Consider the following 23517-nt stretch of genomic DNA (forward strand, 5'->3'; position numbering starts at 1 on the left):
ATATAGCGAGCCATGTTACAAAAAAAATATACAATGAAAGTAGATTGTGATGTTATTGAAAAAAAAAAACAAGAATTGAACCTGCAAATATTTTACCTTTAATTTAAAAAAAAAATAAATTTAAGAAAAATGGAAAAAAATTATATATACAGCCAAAATTGTCAAAAAAAAAAAACAAAATTAATTGCCAAAAGAATGTGGTTCAGTATTAGACATTTCAAAAAAAAAAAACATAAATTTAGAACTAGACGATGTGTAATTATTTACATGAATGTGCATAAAAGTACGTAGAGAAAATTACGGCGAAAAAAAAAATAAAATATATTTAAAAAAATCATTTTGTGTCTTTCTATTACGACAATTTCGTGAAAACTGAGTTTTATGTAAAAAATCAGGAAACCTAATAAGTGCTCTTACGACGACGAAAATTTCCTTAGATGGCTTCATCGCAGGTAGTAATTATCGGAAATTCGAACTGGAAGTTCATTTTGCTGCCAGATTTTAACAAAAACGGTTGATTTGTTGCTAAAAGTGAAAAATTTTTATAAAAAATAATTAAAATTTTAAATAAATTTCATTAAAATTAAATGAATTATTTTACGAATGCTGCAAAAAATTGCTTGGTTCTCGTTTTTTGTGTGAATTTGATAAATTTTACATCAGCAAATGTCGTGCGACCTTTTAGGAATACCGATATCTGTGGAAAATACAATAATCATAGGGTTTATTTGGAGTTACATGAGAAAGGGATATTAAAGGCGGAAAATGTGACGCATTTTAGAACTGTAAGTATTTTTTTTTTCAATTTTAGGAAATTTTTGATGAAAATTGAACGATTTTAACCTAAAAAATGATTAAAAAGAAGAAAATTATGAAAATTTATGACGGATTATTGTGAAATTTGATCCAATGACGTCAAATTTGTTCGTTTAAATAGCTCGAAACGGAATTTTTGAATAATTTTGATCGATTTTAGTCACTTTGGGGACGAATTTCTTCAAAAATTCAAAATTTTCTTTAAATTTTGCCCATTTTAAGAACTTTTGAGTATAAAAAGTTAATTTTTAGTCCATAAATCTAACAAAAATGTTTTAAAATATCTTACCCTGATATAAAAAGAGCAGTTTTTGGATCACTTATGCTAAAATTTACGTTTAACTCATGATTTTAAGCACCTTTGTTCAAAAAGGCATCGTCCTGAGTAGTAATTTGCCATTAAATGGAACTTTTTATTCCTCAAATTTGAATTTTTTGTTCAATTTAAGCTTCGGAAAATTAATTTTGATGCCAATAGTGTTAATTTTGATCCTAAAATGAGAAATATTAACAAAAATTTTTAAAATATCAACTAATTTTTTTTTTAAATTTGCCTTAAGCTGTCATCTGAAGAGTCAATTTAATAATTTTTTACCTTTTTAAAGACAATTTTTGTACTAAAAAGTCCTCTTAATGCTCATTTCATGTCAAATTTGGCCTCTTTATCCATCAATTTCATCAAAATTTTGTTTGAGAGACATATTTTGCTCTAATTTTCATCATTAAATGAGACTCCATTCAAAATTTTCCTCATTTTAGACAAATAATGTACAATTTTTGATTATTTTTGTCATCTAAAACAAATTTTTATGCATTAAAACTCAATTTTTCTTCATTTAATGAGAAACTTTACTCACCACATTGTCATTTTCCGCCCATTTGACTGCCATAAAAGAGCAATTTCAACTTTTCCTCATCCATAAAGCACGTCCTTCCCCTCGTCAGACATTACATCGTCACTTTCCGTAAACAACTTACGTCCTCGTCTCTCTTCATTACGCAAAAAAAACACATTAATGAGATTATTATGCGGTCAATTTCGCCCGTTCTGTAATAAATTGATTGTTATTGTTACGAATTCGCATCAAATCGAGGCTTACCAGCTAATTCCATTTAATTTTTTGCAGAGTTATCCGCCATCAAGGGCAGCGGAAACGGATTCTCGCATCGCTCGGCAATGCAGTTTGGAGCTCGTTACTTGCCCGTCGTGCCAAATCCGGATTTCGCTGAGTCAGTCGAACATCACGTCGAATTGCGTGGATGAGCATGACGATCACATCTTGATTTTTGAGAGTCCGTATGATCCAACGTTGTCGGGAACGAGGATTTGTGCGACAAATTCGAGTTTTGTGACAACCACGAGGACTGTGACGATACGGTTTGTGTTTCAGAGGAATTATACACACGCGTTCACCTTGGAGTATTATGCGGAAAGTAAGTTTCAATGTCGACCGATAATCCGCTTTGTGGATTTTTTGCATTAATTTTTATCGTATTTTGAATCGATTTGGAATTTTTTTTAATTTTTCATTAAAAAAATTGTGGAAAACTCGGAAAAGTCAGAAAATTTCATGAATTTCCCAAAAAAAATTAAAAATTTTAAAAAAATTACGTCAAACTGTTGAAAAAATCAACAAATTAAAAAAAAATTAAATTTAAAAAATATGTGAAAATTTTTAGATTTTCCGGAAAATTTTAGGAATTTCCCAAAAAATTAAAAACATAAAAAATTTCTTCAAATTGTTATAAAAAAAATTAACATTGACGTTTAAAATTATCAAAAATTTGTGAAAAATTAAAAATTTTCCGGAAAATTGTGAAAAATCATGAGTTTTTCCTAAAATTTTCGGAAAAATTGTGAAAAATCTTAAGTTTTTCCTGAATTTTTCCGAAAACGATGGAAAACTTCAAAATTTTTCGCATTTGTTCAAGATACATTTTAAATAAATGACTTCATTGAACATGAAAAATCATGGAAATTTAGTAAATTTTCCGGAAAAACTTGGAAAACTCTTGGAAAATTTTTAAATTTTATTTTTTTTTCTTTTCAGAAAACACTCAAACCTTCTTTGCTGAGCCAAGTGACACTTTAACAGCTGCTGAATCCAACCAAACTATCATCACGTCGCCATTTTTTCCCGCCCTTTACCCACGTGACTACACTGTCGAATACAATTTCACTTGCTTAACTCCATCTTGTCGCATTCACATCATTTTCAGCGATTTTCTCATCTCGACCGCAAGTTCTCTTGAGCTTTACGACAGCAATGGCGATCAAATCGAAGTCATCACAGGAATTGTCGCTCGTCCTCGTCCCATAATCAGTACAAACTCGACTTTACTGCTTCGTTTTTACGCAAATGGCGGCACTGGATTGGGATATCGAGCAGCTGTCAAGTTTATTAACGAAGATCTCTTGAATGAAACAGCTTTGCATCCCATCACGGACTGTGGCGGGCTCGTTGATACCTTTGGCGGGGCAATAACGATGATGAAAATGCTGCAAAATGAAACAGAGCCGAAATTGTACGATTGTATTTGGTTAATTAGGCCTCCGAATACTTACATGCACCTGAAAACGCATTTAATGTTGAAAGTTGATGCTTTTGAGAAGATGGCAGGACCCTCGGAATTGGTTATTAGGCAAGGATTGACATCAGATAAGCCGGAAATTGAAGGAATTCTGTTCCCAGCGAGAAATTTGAATGAATCGAATGTTGTTGTGCCATTGTCAACTGGGTTTTATGTGCATCTGAGAGGCGTTTTTGGCATAGATTCGAGATTGGCGATCATTTATACGGTTTTTAGTTATATGAGTAAGTTTTAAATTTAATTTTATTTGATCCCAGTGAACATTTTGAATTTTTAACCCAATGCATATTTTTGATTTTTACCCAATGCACATTTTTAAATTTTACCCTTACACATTTTATAAACTTTTCCCTGTGCATATTTTGAGTTTTCAACAAAAAAAAATTAATTTTTAAGTTAATTTTTTTTGATATATTTTGACCTTATACAAATTTTAAAATTTTGACCCAAAGCACATTTTAAATATTTAACCCGATGCACATTTTTGACTTTCAATATTTTCAACTTTGACTTAAAGCATTTTTGTTATTTTTAATCCAAAAAAAAAAAACATTTTAAATTTTCGACCTAATGCACACTTTGAATATTTGATTGAAAATTTTTGAAAATTTCGACCCAATGCACACTTAATGATTTTTTCCTAATGCATATTTTGAATTTTTCAACAAAAAATATTTTCAATTTTTTGCTCCAACAGTTTTTAAATTATTATCCCAATAGATATTCAAAAATTTTTGACCCAATACACATTTTAAAATTTTGACCCAATGCACATTTTAAAAATTTTCAAAGCATTTTTTGCGAAATTTTGACTTTTTGAGCATAAATTTATGAGTTATTCATACCAAAATTTCTTCCATAGATTGCTTTTTGGGCTCCGAATTCCTTTGTGAGAACCATCGATGCATTCCCGTGCAACTTCATTGTGATGGATTTGATCATTGCGGCGATAGAAGTGACGAACCTGATTCCTGTGACGTTGGTAAATCTCCTAAATTTCAACTTTTCTCATCAAATTCTTTAAAAATTTTGTATTTTTTCAGAATGGGCTGCCGAACCCATCGATCGTCGTTGGTACGTTCACACCCCAAACTACTGGTTTCCCAAAATCGATCGTTATCCAGACCTAAAAACAGCAACTATGATCTTCATCATGAGCACAATGGGTCTTCTGACGTTAATTTCGTGTCTCATTGTGCTTCTGTACAAAACTGGCGCTCGTGCTCGTGAACAACGCGAACTCCAAAGTCAATTGCAGACAATTTCTGAGCTTCTGGACAACAACAACATCCGCGGCGATGAACCAATTGACGAGCCTCCAACGTACGAAGCGCCTCCGGAATACGACGAAGTCATAAAACTCGGGCTTGAGGAAGAAATTCAACGAAATTCGCATGGAAGGCGATCCGGGAGAAAAAGTCGACTTCAAATAAATCGAGCTACTTTGAGAAATTCGACGTCGTCATCCATTGAGATTGTCAATAACATTCAACAAAACTCTTCTGACGCGCATCCTTCGAGTTCGAGTCCTTCAAATTCGGAAATGGAACGTTGTCAGCACATTTCCCGCTTACGGGAAGAACTTGAGGGAAATGATTTTTTCGCAGCGACATCGAGAATCGGTAAGTTTCTGAAGAAAAAAAAATAAAAATTTTCGTAAAATTGACATTTTTCACTTCAAGATGTTACAAATACCATTAACAGACCGTCGACTAGCCAAACTACAGAAGCGCCTTCGACAACGCAGCAGCAACAAGTACAGGCAAATAATTGGAGTCCGCCACCAATGTACGTTGCGGGGATACAGGGCACGTTGTTCAATGCAGCAAACAACATCGCAACGACTGGCAACGAGAATGAATCGTCTCCCGTAAATCCAAATGTTTCGATTTCTGTGTCGATGTCACGGCAGGAGTCTATTGATTGTAAGTAAATATTTTAAAAATTATTTTTTTTATTAAAAATTAAAAAATTGTTAAAATTTTAAATTAAAATAAATTAAATAAAAAATAAAGTAATAAATTAATTAAAAAATTAAATTAATTTAATAAAAAAAAATAATTAATTTAATTAAAAATTTAATTTAAAAAATTAATTTAATTTAAAAAAAAATATATTTAATTTAAAAAATTATTTAAAATTAATTTTAAAAATTATGAATTTAAATTAAAATATTTAGAATATTTTTTTACTTAAATTATTTATTTTTTTTTTATTTTAATTATAATTAATTTATTTTTTTATTTTTTAATTTAATTAAATAATTAATTTATTTTAATTTAATTTAATTAAAAAAATTTTAATTCAAAAAGTTAATAAATATTTTTAAATTAATTTATTTTTTAAATTTAAATTAATTTTTCATTATTTATTTAATTTTATTATTTTTTTTACAAGAAAATTTTTATTTTTTAAAAATTTCTTTAATATTTTTTTAATATTTTATTTTTTAGCTTCAACATGGATCGATTCAAGTACCACACAGCAACATTGCTTCATCATCCAAAAAACCGATTCAAAGACGACCTTTTCCAAAACCTCTTCTATCGATTCCGTCGATCTTGCGCACGTCAAAGAAATAGGGGCTTACCTCTTACGATACGACTCCTTACCCGAAACATTACTTCACAGCACCAACACTTCCAGTTCGACACTTTCCTCGTCGACACCTCCGAGAATTTCCTCTACCGAAGTTTTCCATCAATGCATCCATTCAACCAGCGATCAAGATAAAGAAAAGTTTTTCCATCAAAATTGCACTTCGGTACCCGGATTCTTCTTTTGTGTCAATTGCGGAGGAAATTTTGCCTTTCAATACATCAATTCGAGTGGAAGTCTCGGAGCTTTGCCGAATCCAATGCAGTCTCAAAATGTTGGAAATGCATCAATAAGTGCGCCAAATGTCAATTCGAACCAAAAATTGTGCAATTGTGTCTTGAATCAAAGCTTTAGTCAACAAATTCCTGAACAAAATATCCCAAAAAGTCAATCTGCGGATCAATTGATGACTGTGAGACACGAAAATGAGGAAATGGAAACAGCGAAATCGGAAACTGGCATTTCTGGGGAAGAAGAATCGACGGAGAGATGTGAATCGGGAGTTTGAAACTTTCAAAATTTAAATAAAAAATTTCATAAATTTTGATAAAAAAAAAAATTTTTTTGTACATTTTTAAATTAATTTTGTCTAAAAATGACAAAAATAACTTAAAAATTGTAAAAAAATATTTTTTATCAAAATTTATGAAATTAAAAGAAAAATCATATACTTACCCTTTAATTAACAAATTTAGTTAAAAATATTTATTCATATTTTAAAAAAATTAATTAAAAATTAAAAATTTAAAAAAATTAAAATTTTAATTAAATTAAATTAATAAAAAAAATAGTTAATTAAGAAAACTCAATTTTTCGTATTTTTTTTTCTTTGGCAGATAATATCATTTCTCATATCTTTTTATTTCTCAGTTAAATTTTTCTGTAAGTATAATAATTAATAATAATATTTTTGCTTCATTTAAAGTTATTTTCCTTCGCAAGTTTTAAACTCACCTCGTCAACTGTTTCATATACAATTTTTTATTTTTTTTAGTAATTGGCTATAACATTCTGTTTAACTTTTTTTATTTATTATTTAATTTTATTCTTTAAATTTTTTTAGTGAACACTTTGTTCTTTGTTTAAACTTTCTTTTTCTAACAACATTTTATTTTCCTAATTTATTTATTTATTTTTTTTTTTTGGCAAATTTTGTTTTTTTTCTCTTTATATTTATTTTATTTATTAATTATTATTTGTTCACTATTTATTTATTTTTTTTATGTTTTATTTATTTATATATATTTTATTTAGAATTCTACTTAGATTTTTATTTTTTTATTATATTTTTTTAAAAAATTCCTATAAATACAATTCTTTTTTTCTTGTTGTTTCATTTATTTTAAAAACTGGTAGTGAATGTCAGAAGAAATTTTTTTTTTGCGTAAATTTGGCACTCAAATTTTTTTTTAAATAATTTTCATTGAGAAAATTAAATTTTTGTTTAAATTAGGCGCTCTTTTTATACAAAATTATTATTTTTTTATTTAAATTAAATTTTTTTCAGAAAGTTACGTTATTTTAATTTTTTGAACTATTTGTTTATTTCTACTACGTTTTATTATTTTTATTTGATACTAATTGTGTTAGAGACAATTTTTTCATCTAAAATTTATTTTTTTGGTATTTATTTTTATTATTTCATTTTAATTTCTAGACTAATATTTTTTTGATCCATAAGACTTTTTCAGAGTTATATCACTAAAATGTTCCCAAAATATAAATGAAGCATTGTCTCTTTGTATATTTTTTGAATTGTTGATGAAATAATTATTATTGATGATGAGCTTTGATGAAAATTCTATTCAGAATATTTATTTTTTTTACCGAATATTTATTTTATTTAATATTTTTTTTATTATTTATTTATATTTTTTTTTATTATAATACCGTTATATGCACTATATGATAGTTCTCGTATGTAACTCTTGTTATAAAGTTATAATTAATATTTTTTTCGAATATTGCATTTTTTTATTATAAACATTTTTTTTCATGATTAATATTATTGATAAATTATATATTTTTACCTATTTAAACAAAAATTGTCAGTTATAGGCCAAGATAAATATTTTCAAAGTTTAACATTATTTTTATAATATATTAATAATTAATTTATCTTGTTAAATGTTAATGTTATGTTATACAAAAAAATTATTATAACAAGTATCAAAATATAATAAATTTGTATAAAACTTTTTTTTAGCTAAAATCTTAACTTTCGTAAATTTTTACTTATAATATATTTTTTTCTTTTATAAATGTTTAAAAAAAAATGTAAATAAATGCAATGATTATTAAAATCTATTAGAAATTATAAGGTGGTTTACGTTTGATTGAAGATCGTCTTGTTCATTTTTTATTTTATTAATATTTTTTTTTAAATTTAATTAAATTATTTATTATTAAAAATTTAAATTGTTGTTGTTTTTTTGTATATTTCATTAATAATATTTTTTTTTTATTTTATAGTTTTTATAATTTAATAATAATTGTTAATAATAATGATGTATATTTTTATAATAATATATTATATTATTATTTATTAATAATATTTATTTATTAAATATAATTTTTATTAATTAATAATATTATTTATTAATAATAATAAATATTTATTTATAAATAATATTTATTTTAATTTTTTTTTAAAACAACAACGTTAAGACACTTTTCTAATATTGTTATAAATACTCAGTTTTTTATCAAGATCTTTTTTTATAATTATTTTTTTTTCTACAGTAGTTGTTTCTTATATTTTATATATATTCATATATAAACTTTTTTTTTTGATTAACAATTTCTGGCGTTTTAAACGTATGTTTTTTTTTCAAAGTGTGAGTTTTCTAGACAATTATTATTATTTATTTATATTGTTATGTTAGTTTATTTTGTAAAAATTGTGCATGAACCATTTTTATTATATTTATATATATTTTTTGTTAATTTTTTATTTAATATTAATATTAACAGATTGTTGGAGTTTTATTTTATGTTTCATTTATATTCATCGTTTTTATATTTATTTATTTTTTTTTCTATATATAATTTCTACACAGGTGGCTTTTTTTGCCTTAATAATAATTTTTTTTCAATGTATTTTTTCAAAATCACACAATTTTTAGTTTCCTCATATAGATTAATAATAATTAACTAACATATATTTTTTTCTTCTTTTTATATAAATCTTTTTTTTTTTATTTTTTAGATAGAATAGTTTAGTCAATCGATGTTTTTTAAAAAGATTTTTTTTTTCTCTACGTTTTTTGTGATGTTATATTTTTTTTGTAAGGCTGAAAATATGCGTTAACTGAAATGTTATTTTTTTTATTTGTTTATTTTTTTTTTTAAATTTAATTTAAATAGAAAAATTGTTAAAATTTTTTATTTATGGGGTTTTGGAGTAAAATTGAGTTAAAAGGGAAGGAGTTAAAATTTTTTAGGTTAAAAAATAATTTTTTAAAATTTAAATTTTATGTTTTCGGAATAAAATTCGGGATAAAACGTAATTTTTTGTTAAATTTTTAATTTAAAGATATGTTATCTATAAAAATTTTCTTAAATATTTAATTTTATATTTTTTTGTGACATTCCAAGTACTATAGACGTTTAGTTGGAAAGCAGCGACGGATAAAAGTTTTCTTGAAAGAAGAAACCTAAAGACAGGTCTATCACGTGAAAAACGCTCGTTCTCGAAAAAAAATTGAGAAAAGCGTGACCAAATTTTATTTTTTTTCGGTAGCAACTCACACAAATATTGTGTAAGGGCTTGACTACTTTCGTTTTCATGGCGGATGATGATGGTGTTGATGATGATCCGAATGCAAAAACTGATGGATTTCGAGTTCGCTGCTTTGCGAGAGTTTCAGCAAGTCTTCCTTCGATAATTTTCCGAGCGACATGTTGCTCGTGCGCGATTTCGGACTCGTTTTTGGCGGCAATCTCGGCGGAATGTCTAAACTACTTTTCGAGGAGCGTGGCGCTGCTTTCGGGGTTCGTGTATTTGAGCTGCTGCCACTGCGTGACGTGCCTCCAACGAGATTTTCCAAGCTTTTTCTGCTACTTGCCTGGGGGACTTCTCGTTGTTTTTCCTTGGATTTTTTCTGTTTTTTCAGCGAAGTTGCGTAAATGGGCGTTTTGGGGGGCGGGGGCGGCGGCTGTTCAACCTGATGCGGCGGAATTGGCGGCAACGGTTTATCTTGGATGTTCGAGACGCTGCTTGTGGAGACATTCATGTGTGCCCCGGATGACGAGGGAGTCGTTCTTGATGGTTTAAGAGTCGATTGCGGTTGCTGCTTCGTGATTGGCTGAGGACGTTTGACGATGTACGTTCGATCCGTGGGATATTTTGATTTGAGCTCGTTGTGAACGCGTTCGCGCAAGACTGCTTTGGTGCGATCTAGCTTGAAAATAGGCGGATAAAGACTGTCACTCATGGAAAGGGTGTCGTTGATGTGACGATCTCGCTCGTAAATGTCCAAATTCAAGGGCGTTCGTTTACTTTGGTATTTTTTACCCTTTTTCATGGGGATTTCGGGTCTGTCGTCGATCACACCGCTGAAAGTGTCGTATTTACTCAACTCAGGAATACTCGAGTCGCGACAAACTCCCGCAAAAGTGTCGAATTTGGAGTTATCTGGCACAGATCCCTTGCCAAAGGTCTCGAAACGATGAATAAGATCCGGAGGCGAGTCCGTGATGTCTCTACTGAGCCTCCTGCCGATTGTGCCGAGACGATCTTCGAGTAAACTATCGTTGCTGGAACGACGGAGATTGAGCGACGACGATGCTGAACGTGTTTGAAGGTCAGATTTGGATTTGGAGACCATTTTTGGGCGAGGACTTAGTTTAGCAACCTTTGGAGCGGGAACTACAGGCGCGGATGCGATCGGAGCTGCGTCAGATGTCGTTGGAGCATCAACTGATTCGACAACTTCTTCGAGAATCGGTAATGGTTGTTCACGTTCTTCTTGTTGAACACTAAAATTTTCGAAAAAAATCATGAAAAAATTAGTTTTTTAAGGAAATTTAAGGATTTACCGTCGAATTTCCTGGATCATCTCGAAAAATTGTGCTTTGCTGCGACGACGACGCCTTTGTTCATCCTCCTTCTAGGTAAAAAATTCATTAAAATTTAATTTTTAAACTAAATTTTTGAAAAAATTTACCCTTTTAATGCTTTTTTGGAACAAACTTGTGATTTGACCCTGTCTCAAGGTATTAACAAGCTCCCGTGCCGCATGATGAGGCGATACCAACTCCACACAATTGATGAAACGGTAAAGTTTCTACAAGAAAAAATTTCAAAAAATTATTTTTTTTTTAATTAAAAAATAATTTTTTAATGCTTACTTGACTGAAGAACATAATATTTCTGCTGCGCCAGATCGTTCCTTTGGGCTTCAAGCGCAAATGTGGCAACGCCCATTTGTAAAATCCATGCTCAAAGAACAAAATTAACACTCCAACAACCATTCCGAGACCCAAGAGACAAAAAACTCCCGCAACAGCAGCCACTCCTATACGAAAAAAGTAATTTTCAGCTCAAATTTCATCGATTTCGTCAAATTTCACGAAGAATTTCTCACCTAACGGCCTTGGTTGGATGATCTGCACGCCTTTATTGAAACACGGAAGTCCTCCATACCATTTTTCCGTCAAAATATCCAAATATCCGTTGCTCGAGTACTTTGATATCAACGAGGAAATTGATTCTTTCAACGGGAATCTATAAAAATCGAGTGAAAATCAATCCTGAAACAATTTTTGTGTGAAATATTACCCTCGCTTCATTCCGATAGCGTAAGTGTCTTCCACAAAGACGTCTCCGATGCGCTTGAGAGAACATCCGTGATCCGTGGCACGATAATAGTCCAAAATAGGAGCGTCTGCCATCAAGAGATCCAACGTCCCATTCCTAAAATCACAAAAAAAGGATTATTTATTGTCAAAAAAAGGTAAAAAAATAACAGATGCGCGTATTTTAATTGTTTCCTTTTCATTTAAAAAGGGAAAAAAATGGAAAAAATTTAATGACCAAACTTACTTTAATCTTAAAATTCCCTCTTCCACGTTCTGTAATGGATATTTTTTCATGTGTTCCCACAAATGACGGTCGTTTCGTTGCACGTAGTATTCCGCTACGGAGGATATTGGTGCGCCAACGCGTTGTGCGAGCAGCTATTAAAATGATTTTAAGTGAAAAGTGAGAAATTTTACGAGTTTTTGTGTTGATGACGACTTACCGACGCGTCATAATGCTCTGGCGTGTTGTAGAAAAAGAGTCCGGCGATCAAGGCGGCAATGTTGGCTGTGTAAGAAGCGATGAAAATGACCGAAAAGCCTCCCCAGATGTTTATCAGGAATTTATTGGGCCACGATTTGGGAGCTTTGAACGAGACATGCCCGCATAATAAGCCCCACATAACCCATAAAGCTGAAAAAAAATTTTTTTTTTAAATTAAATTAAATAATTAATTATTTTTTTTAAATTATTAAAAAATTAAAATTAAAATTAAAATTAAAATTAAAATTAAAATTAAAATTAAAATTAAAATTAAAATTAAAATTAAAATTAAAATTAAAATTAAAATTAAAATTAAAATTAAAATTAAAATTAAAATTAAAATTAAAATTAAAATTAAAATTAAAATTAAAATTAAAATTAAAATTAAAATTAAAATTAAAATTAAAATTAAAATTAAAATTAAAATTAAAATTAAAATTAAAATTAAAATTAAAATTAAAATTAAAATTAAAATTAAAATTAAAATTAAAATTAAAATTAAAATTAAAATTAAAATTAAAATTAAAATTAAAATTAAAATTAAAATTAAAATTAAAATTAAAATTAAAATTAAAATTAAAATTAAAATTAAAATTAAAATTAAAATTAAAATTAAAATTAATTAAAATTAAAATTAAAATTAAAATTAAAATTAAAATAATTAAAATTAAAATTAAAATTAAAATTAAAATTAATTAAAATTAAATAATTAAAATTAAATAATTAAAATTAAAAATTAAAATTAATAATTAAAATTAAATAATTAAAATTAAATAATTAAAATTAAAAAATTAAAATTAAATAATTAAAATTAAATAATTAAAATTAAATAATTAAAATTAAATAATTAAAATTAAATAATTAAAATTAAATAATTAAAATTAAATAATTAAAATTAAATAATTAAAATTAAATAATTAAAATTAAATAATTAAAATAAAATAATTAAAATTAAATAATTAAAATTAAATAATGAAAATAAAATAATTAAATTTAAATAATTAAAATTAAATAATTAAAATTAAATAATCAAAACTAAATAATTAAAATTAAATAATTAAATTTAAATAATTAAAATTAAAATTAAAATTAAAATTAAAATTAAAATTAAAATTAAAATTAAAATTAAAATTAAAATAAAAAAATTAAAATTAAATAATTAAAATTAAAATTAAAATTAAATAATTAAAATTAAAATTAAAATTAAAATTAAAATTAAAATTAAAATTAAATTTTTACCTGATGACAAACTGAAATTCTTGCTTCTCTGACGTCCCCACGGATTCAGACCGAAAGGACTTAACCATTCGTAGACCGCAACAGCTACTGCCGTGATATGGAGCGACGTGAAAATCGCAATCCACAATTCCGGCGAAAAAGGAAGGAGAAACGCCAAGAGGGGAATGTCACTTTTCGATTGCGGTGCTGCGAGTAACGACACTCCGCTGTGGAAATATGGCGCACTAAAATCAATTACTTCGGCACGCGCTCTAAAAATGAATTATTTCGTGTTATTTGCGAGAATTTTCGCACAAAAAAGCGGAAATTTACTTGGAAACGCTCAACGGTGCGAAACTCATGTCAGCAGCACCTGTCGCTAGATCACCAATAATTCCGTTCCATTGACTCGTTGTCAGCCGTTCGAATGCCTTGTTTTGTTCCATCTTGAGGAAACGCTGTTTCTCGTATTCGAAATAAAAATGTTTGTCGTAAATATGCTCGTTCTCCTTGAACATGTGATATTGCCGTTCGATATCGACTAAAAAAAAAGCGAAAAAAAAAATAAATAAAAAAGCGAAACAAATGACAAAAAAATTTAAAACTTACGTCTGTCGTAAAAGCGAAAATCCTTCCAATAGCTCGAGCCGAATTTCATCGAGTCGCCATATTTGTCGCGTGTGCCGCCAAATAACTCGTCACGTACAATGTACAAGTGAAATTCAAATCCCAAGTCGGATGCCACTTTTGCCAGCAGATCCATTGATAGTCCGTAACAACATTTTGTCCTGTTTTAGATGGAAAAAATATTACGATTCAATTTAAACAAGGAGCATAAAAAACAGACGATGACACATTCATTCCAACACAAAGCGCGGAAAAGTGCACAAAAGAAAAGTAAATGGAATAATGAAAAATGTGGAAATGCGGAAAAAGTTTCCGTTGAATGAAGAGATTTAATTGCAGTTTGATTTGAAATGAGGATTTTTTTTAGATTTTCAACAAATTTTTGTACGAAACAAATTTTTAAGAAGTTTTTTTAAAAATATTTTTTTTATGATTTAAATTTTGAGATTATCTTGAAAATTTCAAAAACTTTCAAAAAAATATTTAATTTGAATTTTTTTTCAAATTTTCAACGGATTTTTTTATTTTAAGAATTTTTTCAAAAATATTTTTTTTTTTCATTTTTTTTTATCTCAAACACATTACATTACATCGTGATGTTTATCCTGACAACATTTTTTTTATTAAAAAAAAAAATTTTTTTTTTTTATATTTTTTTTCATTTAATTTTTAACTTATTTTTTGAAAATTTTCGAAAAAATAAAAAAAAAATAATTTTTTTTTTATTTTTTAATTTTTTTTTAAATATTTTTATTTAATTTAATATAAAAAACCATTTTATATTTTTTTCGAATTTTTATAATTTTTTCAACTGTTCGAAAAATTTTCCTTCAAGTTTCAAAAAAAAAAATTTTTTCAAGTTTCAAAAAATTAGCGAAACAATAAATAATTTTTTTTTATTTTAATTTTTTTTCAAATTTTCATAATTTTTAAATTAAAAAAAAATTTCGCATTGTTTAATTAAATTTTTCAAAATTTTCAGAAAATAAAAAAAAAAAAACTTCAAAATTTTTTTATATTTTTATAAATTTTTTAAAAGTTCATTATTTTTATTTTTTATGAAATGATGATACAACTTTCATAAAAATATTTTTTTTTAAATTTCTAAAATTTTTTCTAATATTTTAAATATTTTTTTTTTATTTTTTTTATAAAATGAGTCAAATAAAATTTTGAAAATTCAATTTAAAAATTATTTTTTTTTAAATTTAATTTAAAATATAAATTTTCCCATCATTGAAAAAAATTTCAAAATTTTCATGAATTTTTGATTTTTTTTTTAATTTTTTCTTTTTGAAAAAATTTTTTTTTCTCGATATTTTAAATAATTTTTGATTTTTTTTATTAAATTGATTCAACAAAAATTTATTTTGAATTTTTTTCAATTTATTTCAGACAGACGACAAAACATTCGAAAAATAATTTTTTTAATAAATAAATTAAAAATGCATTCAAAGAAAAAGGCACAAAAGGAAAGAAATCACAAAGTTAAACAGATTGTTAGGCACGCAAATGACTTGTCGACAATGACACAAAAAGCAGCAAAAACGCAAAAAAGGACTTACTTGTACGAAAGTTTCTCCTCTTCCCCATCCTCGTCTTCGGCAAATTGATTGCGCTGGAGTGCATCCTCTTCCAATCGATCGCGTGTCTCAATCGTGTTGAACATCAGCGTCAAATTCTGCTTGCCCGATGTCGTGATGCGATGACATGCCAAGCCGCGCAAACAAACCCCGTTCTCGCCCATGCTCGATTCCATCACGAAAGGCGGCGCGAGAGCCGTGACAATGCGAAAAATGCTCCGTGCCTGCGTTGCGACACCCGACACGACAATATCGCCGCCGGGCCACACAATTGTATCCAAACGAACGTCACGCCCGGAAATCAAACCGACACGACGCCATTTGCGGGCGACATTTTTCGCCGAATACCGATGCATGACATTCAGGTTGAAGCGTTCGTGCGGCTTAAAACTCATCGGAACGAGATTCAAAACCTCAAAATGCGTCACAAGCGTCTTCTCCGGCATGGATTTCAAGTCGCCAACTAACGCTTGTTGGGCATCGGCACGAAGATGTCTGAAAAAAGAGACGAGAAAAGGTCAAAAGATGTCTCGATTCGATAATTTTTTGCATAAAAACACATTTTGGAAGAAAAAAGGAGAAAAATGAAACAATTTCCGAAAATATGTTACGTGGGTGAATCGAATTCGGGTTGCTTTGCTTAAATATTTATTAATGTTCGACACGTTTTCACCTTTCAAACGGAAAATTTTTGGTCAATAACCTTTTTTCACCTTGAATCCTCATTTTTGGAAAAATAAAATAAAAAAAAAATAAAATTAATTAAAGTGATCAAGAAAAAATGTCAAAGTGACAACTTTTCTCTTAAAAAAATTAATTTAAGTAACAGATGCGAGTTCAAGTAGCTCTCCAAAATTTTTTTTTCTTATTAAAATTTCAATATCAAAAAACAGGAAAAAAAATAAAAATGTGTCAAAAACAAAGTAACACCTGGCAAGGAACTGCTGTGTGACAATGAGGAAAGCTAAGAAAACACTTTTCGTTCACTTTTCTCTATATCAACACTTGAATTGTATAAATATCATTATATCTCATCACATCACACATTTCTTTGTAGATATATGCAAAAGGTATGGAGAGGAAAATTTTTCTCACATCTATAACGGCATCTCTCTAACGTAATAATAATACAAAAATAAAAAAGTGAGGGAAAGATGGAGTAAAAAGGAAAATGTATGTTAAATGCGATTTTTTGAAAGAATTTCCGAAATTTTTTACAATTTTAAAAATATTTTAGTTTTTTAGTTAAATTTTAATAAAAATTAAAAAAAAATAATTTAATGAAAAAAATTAAAAAATATATAAATTATAAGAAAAAAAAAATTAAATAAAAAAAAATAATATAAATAATTAATTTAAAAAAAAAATTATAAAAAATTCAACAAAATTAAAAAAAAACAATAATGAAAAAAATATTTTTAAATTGAAAAAAAATCACAAAATTATTTTATTGTACCTAAATAGTTTTAAATTTTAATTAAAATTTAAAATTTTTTTCTTAAGCTGAATTTGGTACACATTTTCTAATTTTACAAATAAAAATATTTTTAAATTTATGAACTATAGATTTTGAAATTTTATGAATTTAAAAAAAAACTTTTAAAAAAATACAAAAATAAAAAATTAAATTAAATAAAAAAAATTAGAAAAAACTATAAATTTAAAAATAAATAATTGAATAAATTAAAATTTATTAAATTAAAGTTTACAAACTAAAAAAAAAAAATTAAAAAAAAATAAAAAATTAATTAATTTAATTTATTTAAATTTTTTTTTTTATTTTTGAAAATATTAATTAGGCAAAAATTTGTATATTTTATGACAGTAATTGTTTTTTTACGATTTTTTTTAAATGAAATTTTGTTAAAATTTATTAAAAATTTTCAAGAACTTAATATTCTCAAATTTTTTGAGTTAAATTTGGATTTCATATTTTTTTAATTTAATTTTATTTGAATTATTTTCAAAGAAAAAATAAATATGTAATAAATTTTTTTTCAAGAAATTTAAAAAAAATTTCCATTTTTGATATATAAAGTGTTGGACTTTTAATTTAAGTAATAAAAAAATAAAAATTTATTAAAATTTAAAAAAGAAATAAAATAATTTAATTGAAAATTTTATATGTAATAAAAGTTATTATTTTAATTTAATTTTAATAATTAAATTAATTGTTGAAAAGAAGCAAAAAAATTATAATTTATAAATTTATTTATTTTTTATGAATAAATGTTTTTTTCAATGAATTTTTTTTATTAAATTTCAGTGTAAATTTTAACTCGGAAATTCTTTCAAAAACTAATCATTAAAAAGAAAGAAAAATTTTAACGCGCGAATGATAAACACCTCTTAAGAAGCATCACACAAAGTTAAAGTAGCTCAGAAGTATAACGAGACGCATACGGAATAAGATTAAAATTTTATCAAAATAAAAAACCTACCGTGCAAATAGCTCCGCTCGTTTGATGTCACCTCGCGTGGGAACTCCAAAGCACCCTCCCTTATACTGCGGTGTGCCTCGATTTTTAATTCTTTCCTCGCCCGTTTGCTTCCCTTGTCCCTTCTGCTTTTCCTTCGGAGGCTTCTCCTTCTCCCTGTTATTCGATCCCGCGCCAATCGATGACCACCACGACGTATCGAATCGTTTACTTTTCATTGCTATATTGATTGCATCGTTATCTGCTGCGGTGTTTGTATTTACATTATTAGTAGATGACGACGAGGACGACGACGACGACGATGTAGATATAAATTTATTGCTTTTCACGTCGCTTAAGCCACTTGTTTGTTGTTTTTGTGTTATTATTTGTTCGGGTTCCGAAATTTGACTATTTACAGGAGTGTTTGCTTGATTATTTGTTTGTTCCTCTCTCTTGTTTCGACTGTTTTTGAAGCGATACGGCTTGTCGATGTCATCTTTGAGGCCGCCGCCGCCTCCGTAATTGTTCCGTTCCAATTTAGCCCACGTGGTTGCGAATAATCGAACTGCTGCCCGGATGAAATGACGATCTTGGAGCATCTTAATGGGTCTCAAAGTCAACAATCCGATGGGAAAATCCTGATAATTATGGAAAAGTACGTGTTGTGACCCCAAAGAAGACTCATATTGGTTCGCAAAAAGGTTTAAACGCTTAATTTTGTTGACATCATTGCTATTTTCCATCAAATTCTCTCCGGAATCGACATCGTCGTTGTTATTATTGATACTATACTTGTTCGTTTTCCCATTGTACGTTGTCATAAACGGCAAAAATGGATTCCTCCGTGTTCGCAAGTTCAATTTTTCCACATTTAACTCCCCATATTCGTTTTCCTCGACATCTAACGTGGATTCGGGCACCGTCATTCGCTTCCCATACCCCACGCCGATCTGATGATCGAACGGATTGTAACTCCCATCCGGCCCGAGAGGCAATTCATGCGACAAATTATGCCCAAATCTGCTATAACTCTCAAAATCTGCGTCAAAATCCTCGCGACGCTCCAATAAATCCTCGTTAATGTTGAAATGATCCTCTTCCAATCCCTTAATTGTCTCGTATTCGCTTCTCGTCTCGAACGGGTTCGTTTTTTGCTTGATCGGCGGCATTGGAGGCGGATTCATGACGTCATCGTCAATAAACCGGATCTGTTCCCGATTCAATGTTTGCTCGAAATTACGTTCGCGAGGTCTTTCATGGTCAATTGGCGGTATAAGACCCAAATTATCGTCAATTCCGAGCTCCATTTCGATCTCATCCGGGTCCTGTACTTGATCGAAGAACTCATTGTTGGTACTTGTATCCGCCCAAACCCATATAAAGTGTCCGCCAACCATATTGAGGCGTTGTGCCTCCGACATTATCACGCGGGCGAGCTTCAAGTCGCACAATAAAATTACAATTCCTCGCGTCGAACGTGAAATTCGTGCAAGTTGGCGGAAAATTTCTTCCTTTTTGAAGGAAATCGGGAGGATTTTGGGCACCAAAGGCTTTTGTTTGAGCGGCGCAGCGATATTGCTGCTCAAAACCATCGTCGCTTCCATGTCGGATAGCACAAAAAATGAGTGCCAGTGTGTCTGAAATGCAAAAAGAAATGGAAGGAAATGAGTTTTAAGCCAAATTACGGTGCAGGACACTGCAGTAACGTGACGAAATGCAGCCCAATAAATTATGACGGCACATTTAGTCGAGTCACGTAAACAAACTTTTCGCTTGCAAAACCAAAAGATGGCCAAAAACTTTAAATTTACTTGATTTTTCGAGTAAAAAGTTTGTTTTCCGTGCGGTAAATGATACAAACCTGCAACAAAAGCGCCCTGATTGCTTCAAGTATCTCCTTGGATGATGGCTGTAACATTGCTTGTAAGTTTGTTTGGATCTAAAAAAATAAAAAAAAAATTAAATCTCATCAAATTATTGTTCTTTCCACGAAAAAAAGGCATGTGTGCGCGAAATTAGGTCAACAGCACAGAAACACGCACCGAAGCACTCAAAAAACGACAACAAATGGCAAAATGCGATAATTACCTCTCTTCCGATGCCATGTATTTTTGCGATGCCTCCTTTCGCCCACAACACCGGAAGCTTCATGCCAGTTCCGGCAAGTGACAACGAACGCGCCGCTTGTCCTTCGCCAAATACCAGAACGCCCGCCATCGGCTTGTTTTCGATTTGGTCACACAAGCGCGTCAATGTTTTCGACGAAAAGCGTCCCGTTTGCGGCATATCCAGGTAAATCGGGCGCAACGGAGGTCCTTGGGGATTGTCAAAAGGTGCTCCCAAATCGAGCAGTGTTCTTGCAAGAGTTCTTCCCCACATTTTTCCGCCGCCACGAACTGCAAAAAAAAGGAAAAAGTTTTAATTAACTGCGGAAATGCGAGCAGAAAAAGTGTAATTAATACTCAAAACCGGGGACAATTCCAATCAAAAATCAAAAAATATATCGGTATCAAGGGACAACGTGCGTCATTTTAAACTACTCTCACACAACTTTAAATTGCTTTTCGCAACAATAAAGTTTTTCGGGGCAAAAATGACGACGGGAATTTTCCCATAACGTAACAATGGAACGACACGAGCGAGAAGAGCAACAGTTGAAACGACATTTTAAGTTGATAATTTATTTTGCATGAATAAGACGATCGTTTTTCGGGGGAAAATGGAAGAATAAAAGCCGCAATGTATAGGTATCTAAGGTAATGTGGCGAAAATTGATTGAATGGTAAAGTTTTTTGTTCTTTAGAAAAAAATTATAAAAATTACGGTGAAGAGTCAATAGTACAAGAGAAACGTTTTAATTACCTTTTATAAAAAAAATTTTTTTAGGGTTAAATTGACGTTTATTAATGAAGGCGATTTTTTAAAGGTGCCCCGTGGTTTAAAAAGGGGATAAATTTCACATGGTAAGATGCTAATTTTTAAAATATGTCAAAATTATTAACCAAATTTTATGTTTTTTTTTAAATATTTTCTTTACAGAAGAAAATCTTCAAAAGGATTAAAATCAGAGGTAAGAAAGGTAAAAAAAATCATTTTATTAAAAGTTAAAAAAAAAAAAGTTTGAAGTTATAAAAATATCATTTTATTTACGAAAGACTTTTTTTTTGCTTTTAACACTTTAAAAACAATTTTAATTAAATATCATTAAAATGTATAATTTATTGAAGAAAAGTAGAGCAAACTCCAAAATATTGTAAAATAAGGTAAGAATTATTTTTGTAAAGGTACAAACTTGCATACTCTCTCTCTTTTTTTTAGATATTTGAGATTCGATGAAGTCACTCTCACATAAGCTTTGGGTAGAGTTTATAACAGTGTCAATAATTATAAGTTGAACCCTATGGAGGAAAACAATAGAATAACAATAAGGAACATTCTGAACATCTGTTCGAATTAATGAAAAACTACTTACTACAAAAATTTCATTTATTTTAAAAAAAGTGTTTATTTATTAATTTTTTATTATGAACTATTTTTTTACTTTTTATCTTACAATTTTTTGAAAATTAAGTTTATGGGCTAAGTTCACAAAATCAAATGGTTGATGATGTTAAAGCAATATTTTTGAAAGTTAACATGATTTCCTTTTTCAATATTTATCTATGAAGTTAATGTCAAGCTGCGATTACAAACGAGATTTATGTTTGGATACCAAAATTAGAACAAAGAAATTTTGGAAAACAAATTTTGGAATTTACTAAACTGCCAAGGCGCCATTGACGGTAAACACGTAAAAAAATAAATTAGGAAATTTCATTACAAACAATAATATGGGACAAGAGCAAGGAAGAGTTTTCCGCTTCGAAGTTCAATGTACCCAACGAATGTAGAAGATTTTTTAAAAAACTTTTGCTATTCAAACTAATTTGAGACTATAATTCTGACTTGGGCTACTCAGCTTTGAAATTTAACAGAATATCAGACAAGAAGATTGTCAATTCGCAAGACAAAAAAATTCTTTAATTATGTTACCATATCGAACATCATTAACGAGTAAAATAATTTTTGTAAATTTTCTACTAAATTTCACATTAATTCGTAAGAAATTTCAGACCATCTCAGAACATTCAGAAGACCTTTGAAAATATTTGAAACTTTCTTTATAACTCCTGAGTAATATTAGGTTTGAGTCTTGTGTTCCTTAATTATCCTGTCTAATCATTCCATTCCTTAAAATTACTTTTTTTTCGTAGCTTAACCTCAATTAATGTTCATCTCATACCATTCACCGATAAAAGAATTAACTTTATGTTCTTCATTATCTTAATGCGATATCTTTTAATTTGATTAGCATCTTAATATCCAAAACTCCCCCCTTTTCTAACGATCGTGTGACAAATTAATTATTTAACCCAAAATGACGTAAATTGGGAACAAATCTCTGTCCAAAAAAGCAAAACTCATTGTGACACATGTCCTTCATGATATCTCAACTTACCTGCGACAATGAAATATACCGCATCCGGTCTTTCGGGAAAGATGGGTAACCCATCATCTGCTCCAGATCCCGAAAGTGCCGCCGCCTGCAACGCTTGCGGAACGGGAAGCGCTTCATTTTTCGCCGTTAGATTTTGTTGTTGTGTTGCGACGCTAGTGTGGTGTGTAGCCTCATCTAACAATGTGACACTTTTTATTACATAGATTAATAAAAATTTGATTACAATTAGGGATGAACTTGTTCGTCTTCTTCTGCTCGTGATTCGTGGCGAGTATGCGAGAAAGGATGGTATCATGGTTTTTACGATTTTTATTTCTTTTCTTTTCCGTTACTTGTCTGGCGAGCTTTTATTTTATTATTATATTACATTAGGTGACTTTTTTTTACAATTTATTTTTACTTTTTCTTTTATCTCTTAATTGATTGGTTATGGATTCTGCTTCCGGGAAGTCAGTCGAGAGAAGTAAGTTTATTATGATAATATTTTTAAAAATGTTATATATGCCATAATTTTTTTTTATCTTTTATCTATTGAGTATTATTTATATTTTATGTACACTTTTTATTCTTTTATTATATTTTTTTCTTTATGAAAGAAGGACGAGGCGAGATTGGATCGATCGCTCTCAGTTAAAACTTTTTTCATTAAAATACGGATTTTTTTCACTTTTTTGTAATTTCGTTATTAATCGGGTCCCTTATTCATTTTTTTTTGTTACTTACGAGTCTACGTTAAATACAATAGTTTCTTTTTCCACATTTTTCTCTTATATTTTTAGGACGATTTTTTCTATTTTTTTTTTCTCTCTCAATATAGCAAATGATTCATCATCATTTTAAATGTGTACGATTTTTTCACTTTCACTCTTTTTTTTTGTT

General features: G+C 28.8%; 2 protein-coding genes across 2 annotated transcripts; one reads left to right on the forward strand and one right to left on the reverse strand.

Moving 5' to 3' along the window:
• The first annotated feature begins 506 nt into the window (after positions 1-506).
• LOC134830827 (uncharacterized) lies at positions 507-6724 on the forward strand. Its single transcript, XM_063844413.1, has 7 exons — positions 507-785; positions 1944-2250; positions 2868-3632; positions 4271-4390; positions 4452-5030; positions 5091-5333; positions 5862-6724. The coding sequence occupies exons 1-7, from the start codon at positions 588-590 to the stop codon at positions 6512-6514; spliced, it is 2865 nt and encodes a 954-aa protein (XP_063700483.1). The 5' UTR covers positions 507-587; the 3' UTR covers positions 6515-6724.
• Positions 6725-9791: 3067 nt separating this feature from the next.
• On the reverse strand, positions 9792-22933 carry LOC134829020 (uncharacterized). Its single transcript, XM_063842013.1, has 16 exons — positions 22639-22933; positions 20229-20536; positions 20002-20079; positions 18162-19777; positions 15703-16215; positions 14120-14298; positions 13844-14051; positions 13532-13782; positions 12252-12442; positions 12053-12186; positions 11789-11923; positions 11595-11734; positions 11359-11525; positions 11175-11294; positions 11047-11114; positions 9792-10986 (listed from the first exon to the last, which is right to left on the reverse strand). The coding sequence occupies exons 1-16, from the start codon at positions 22931-22933 to the stop codon at positions 9792-9794; spliced, it is 5598 nt and encodes a 1865-aa protein (XP_063698083.1).
• Positions 22934-23517: the final 584 nt, after the last annotated feature.

Source organism: Culicoides brevitarsis, chromosome 2 (genome assembly GCF_036172545.1).
Source record: "Culicoides brevitarsis isolate CSIRO-B50_1 chromosome 2, AGI_CSIRO_Cbre_v1, whole genome shotgun sequence".
In the NCBI taxonomy this organism is placed as follows: Eukaryota; Metazoa; Arthropoda; class Insecta; order Diptera; family Ceratopogonidae; genus Culicoides; species Culicoides brevitarsis.

Bases quoted from the DNA above. Each gene is read 5' to 3' on its own strand.
- LOC134830827 (XM_063844413.1), top strand. From the start codon at position 588: ATGAATTATTTTACGAATGCTGCAAAAAATTGCTTGGTTCTCGTTTTT. The intron at 786-1,943 runs GTAAGTATTTTT...AATTTTTTGCAG, and splicing joins ATGTGACGCATTTTAGAACT to AGTTATCCGCCATCAAGGGC. The intron at 2,251-2,867 runs GTAAGTTTCAAT...TTTTCTTTTCAG, and splicing joins CTTGGAGTATTATGCGGAAA to AAAACACTCAAACCTTCTTT.
- LOC134829020 (XM_063842013.1), bottom strand. From the start codon at position 22,933: ATGATACCATCCTTTCTCGCATACTCGCCACGAATCACGAGCAGAAGA. The intron at 11,735-11,788 runs GTAATATTTCAC...CGATTTTTATAG, and splicing joins GCTATCGGAATGAAGCGAGG to ATTCCCGTTGAAAGAATCAA. The intron at 11,526-11,594 runs GTGAGAAATTCT...TTTTTCGTATAG, and splicing joins CATCCAACCAAGGCCGTTAG to GAGTGGCTGCTGTTGCGGGA.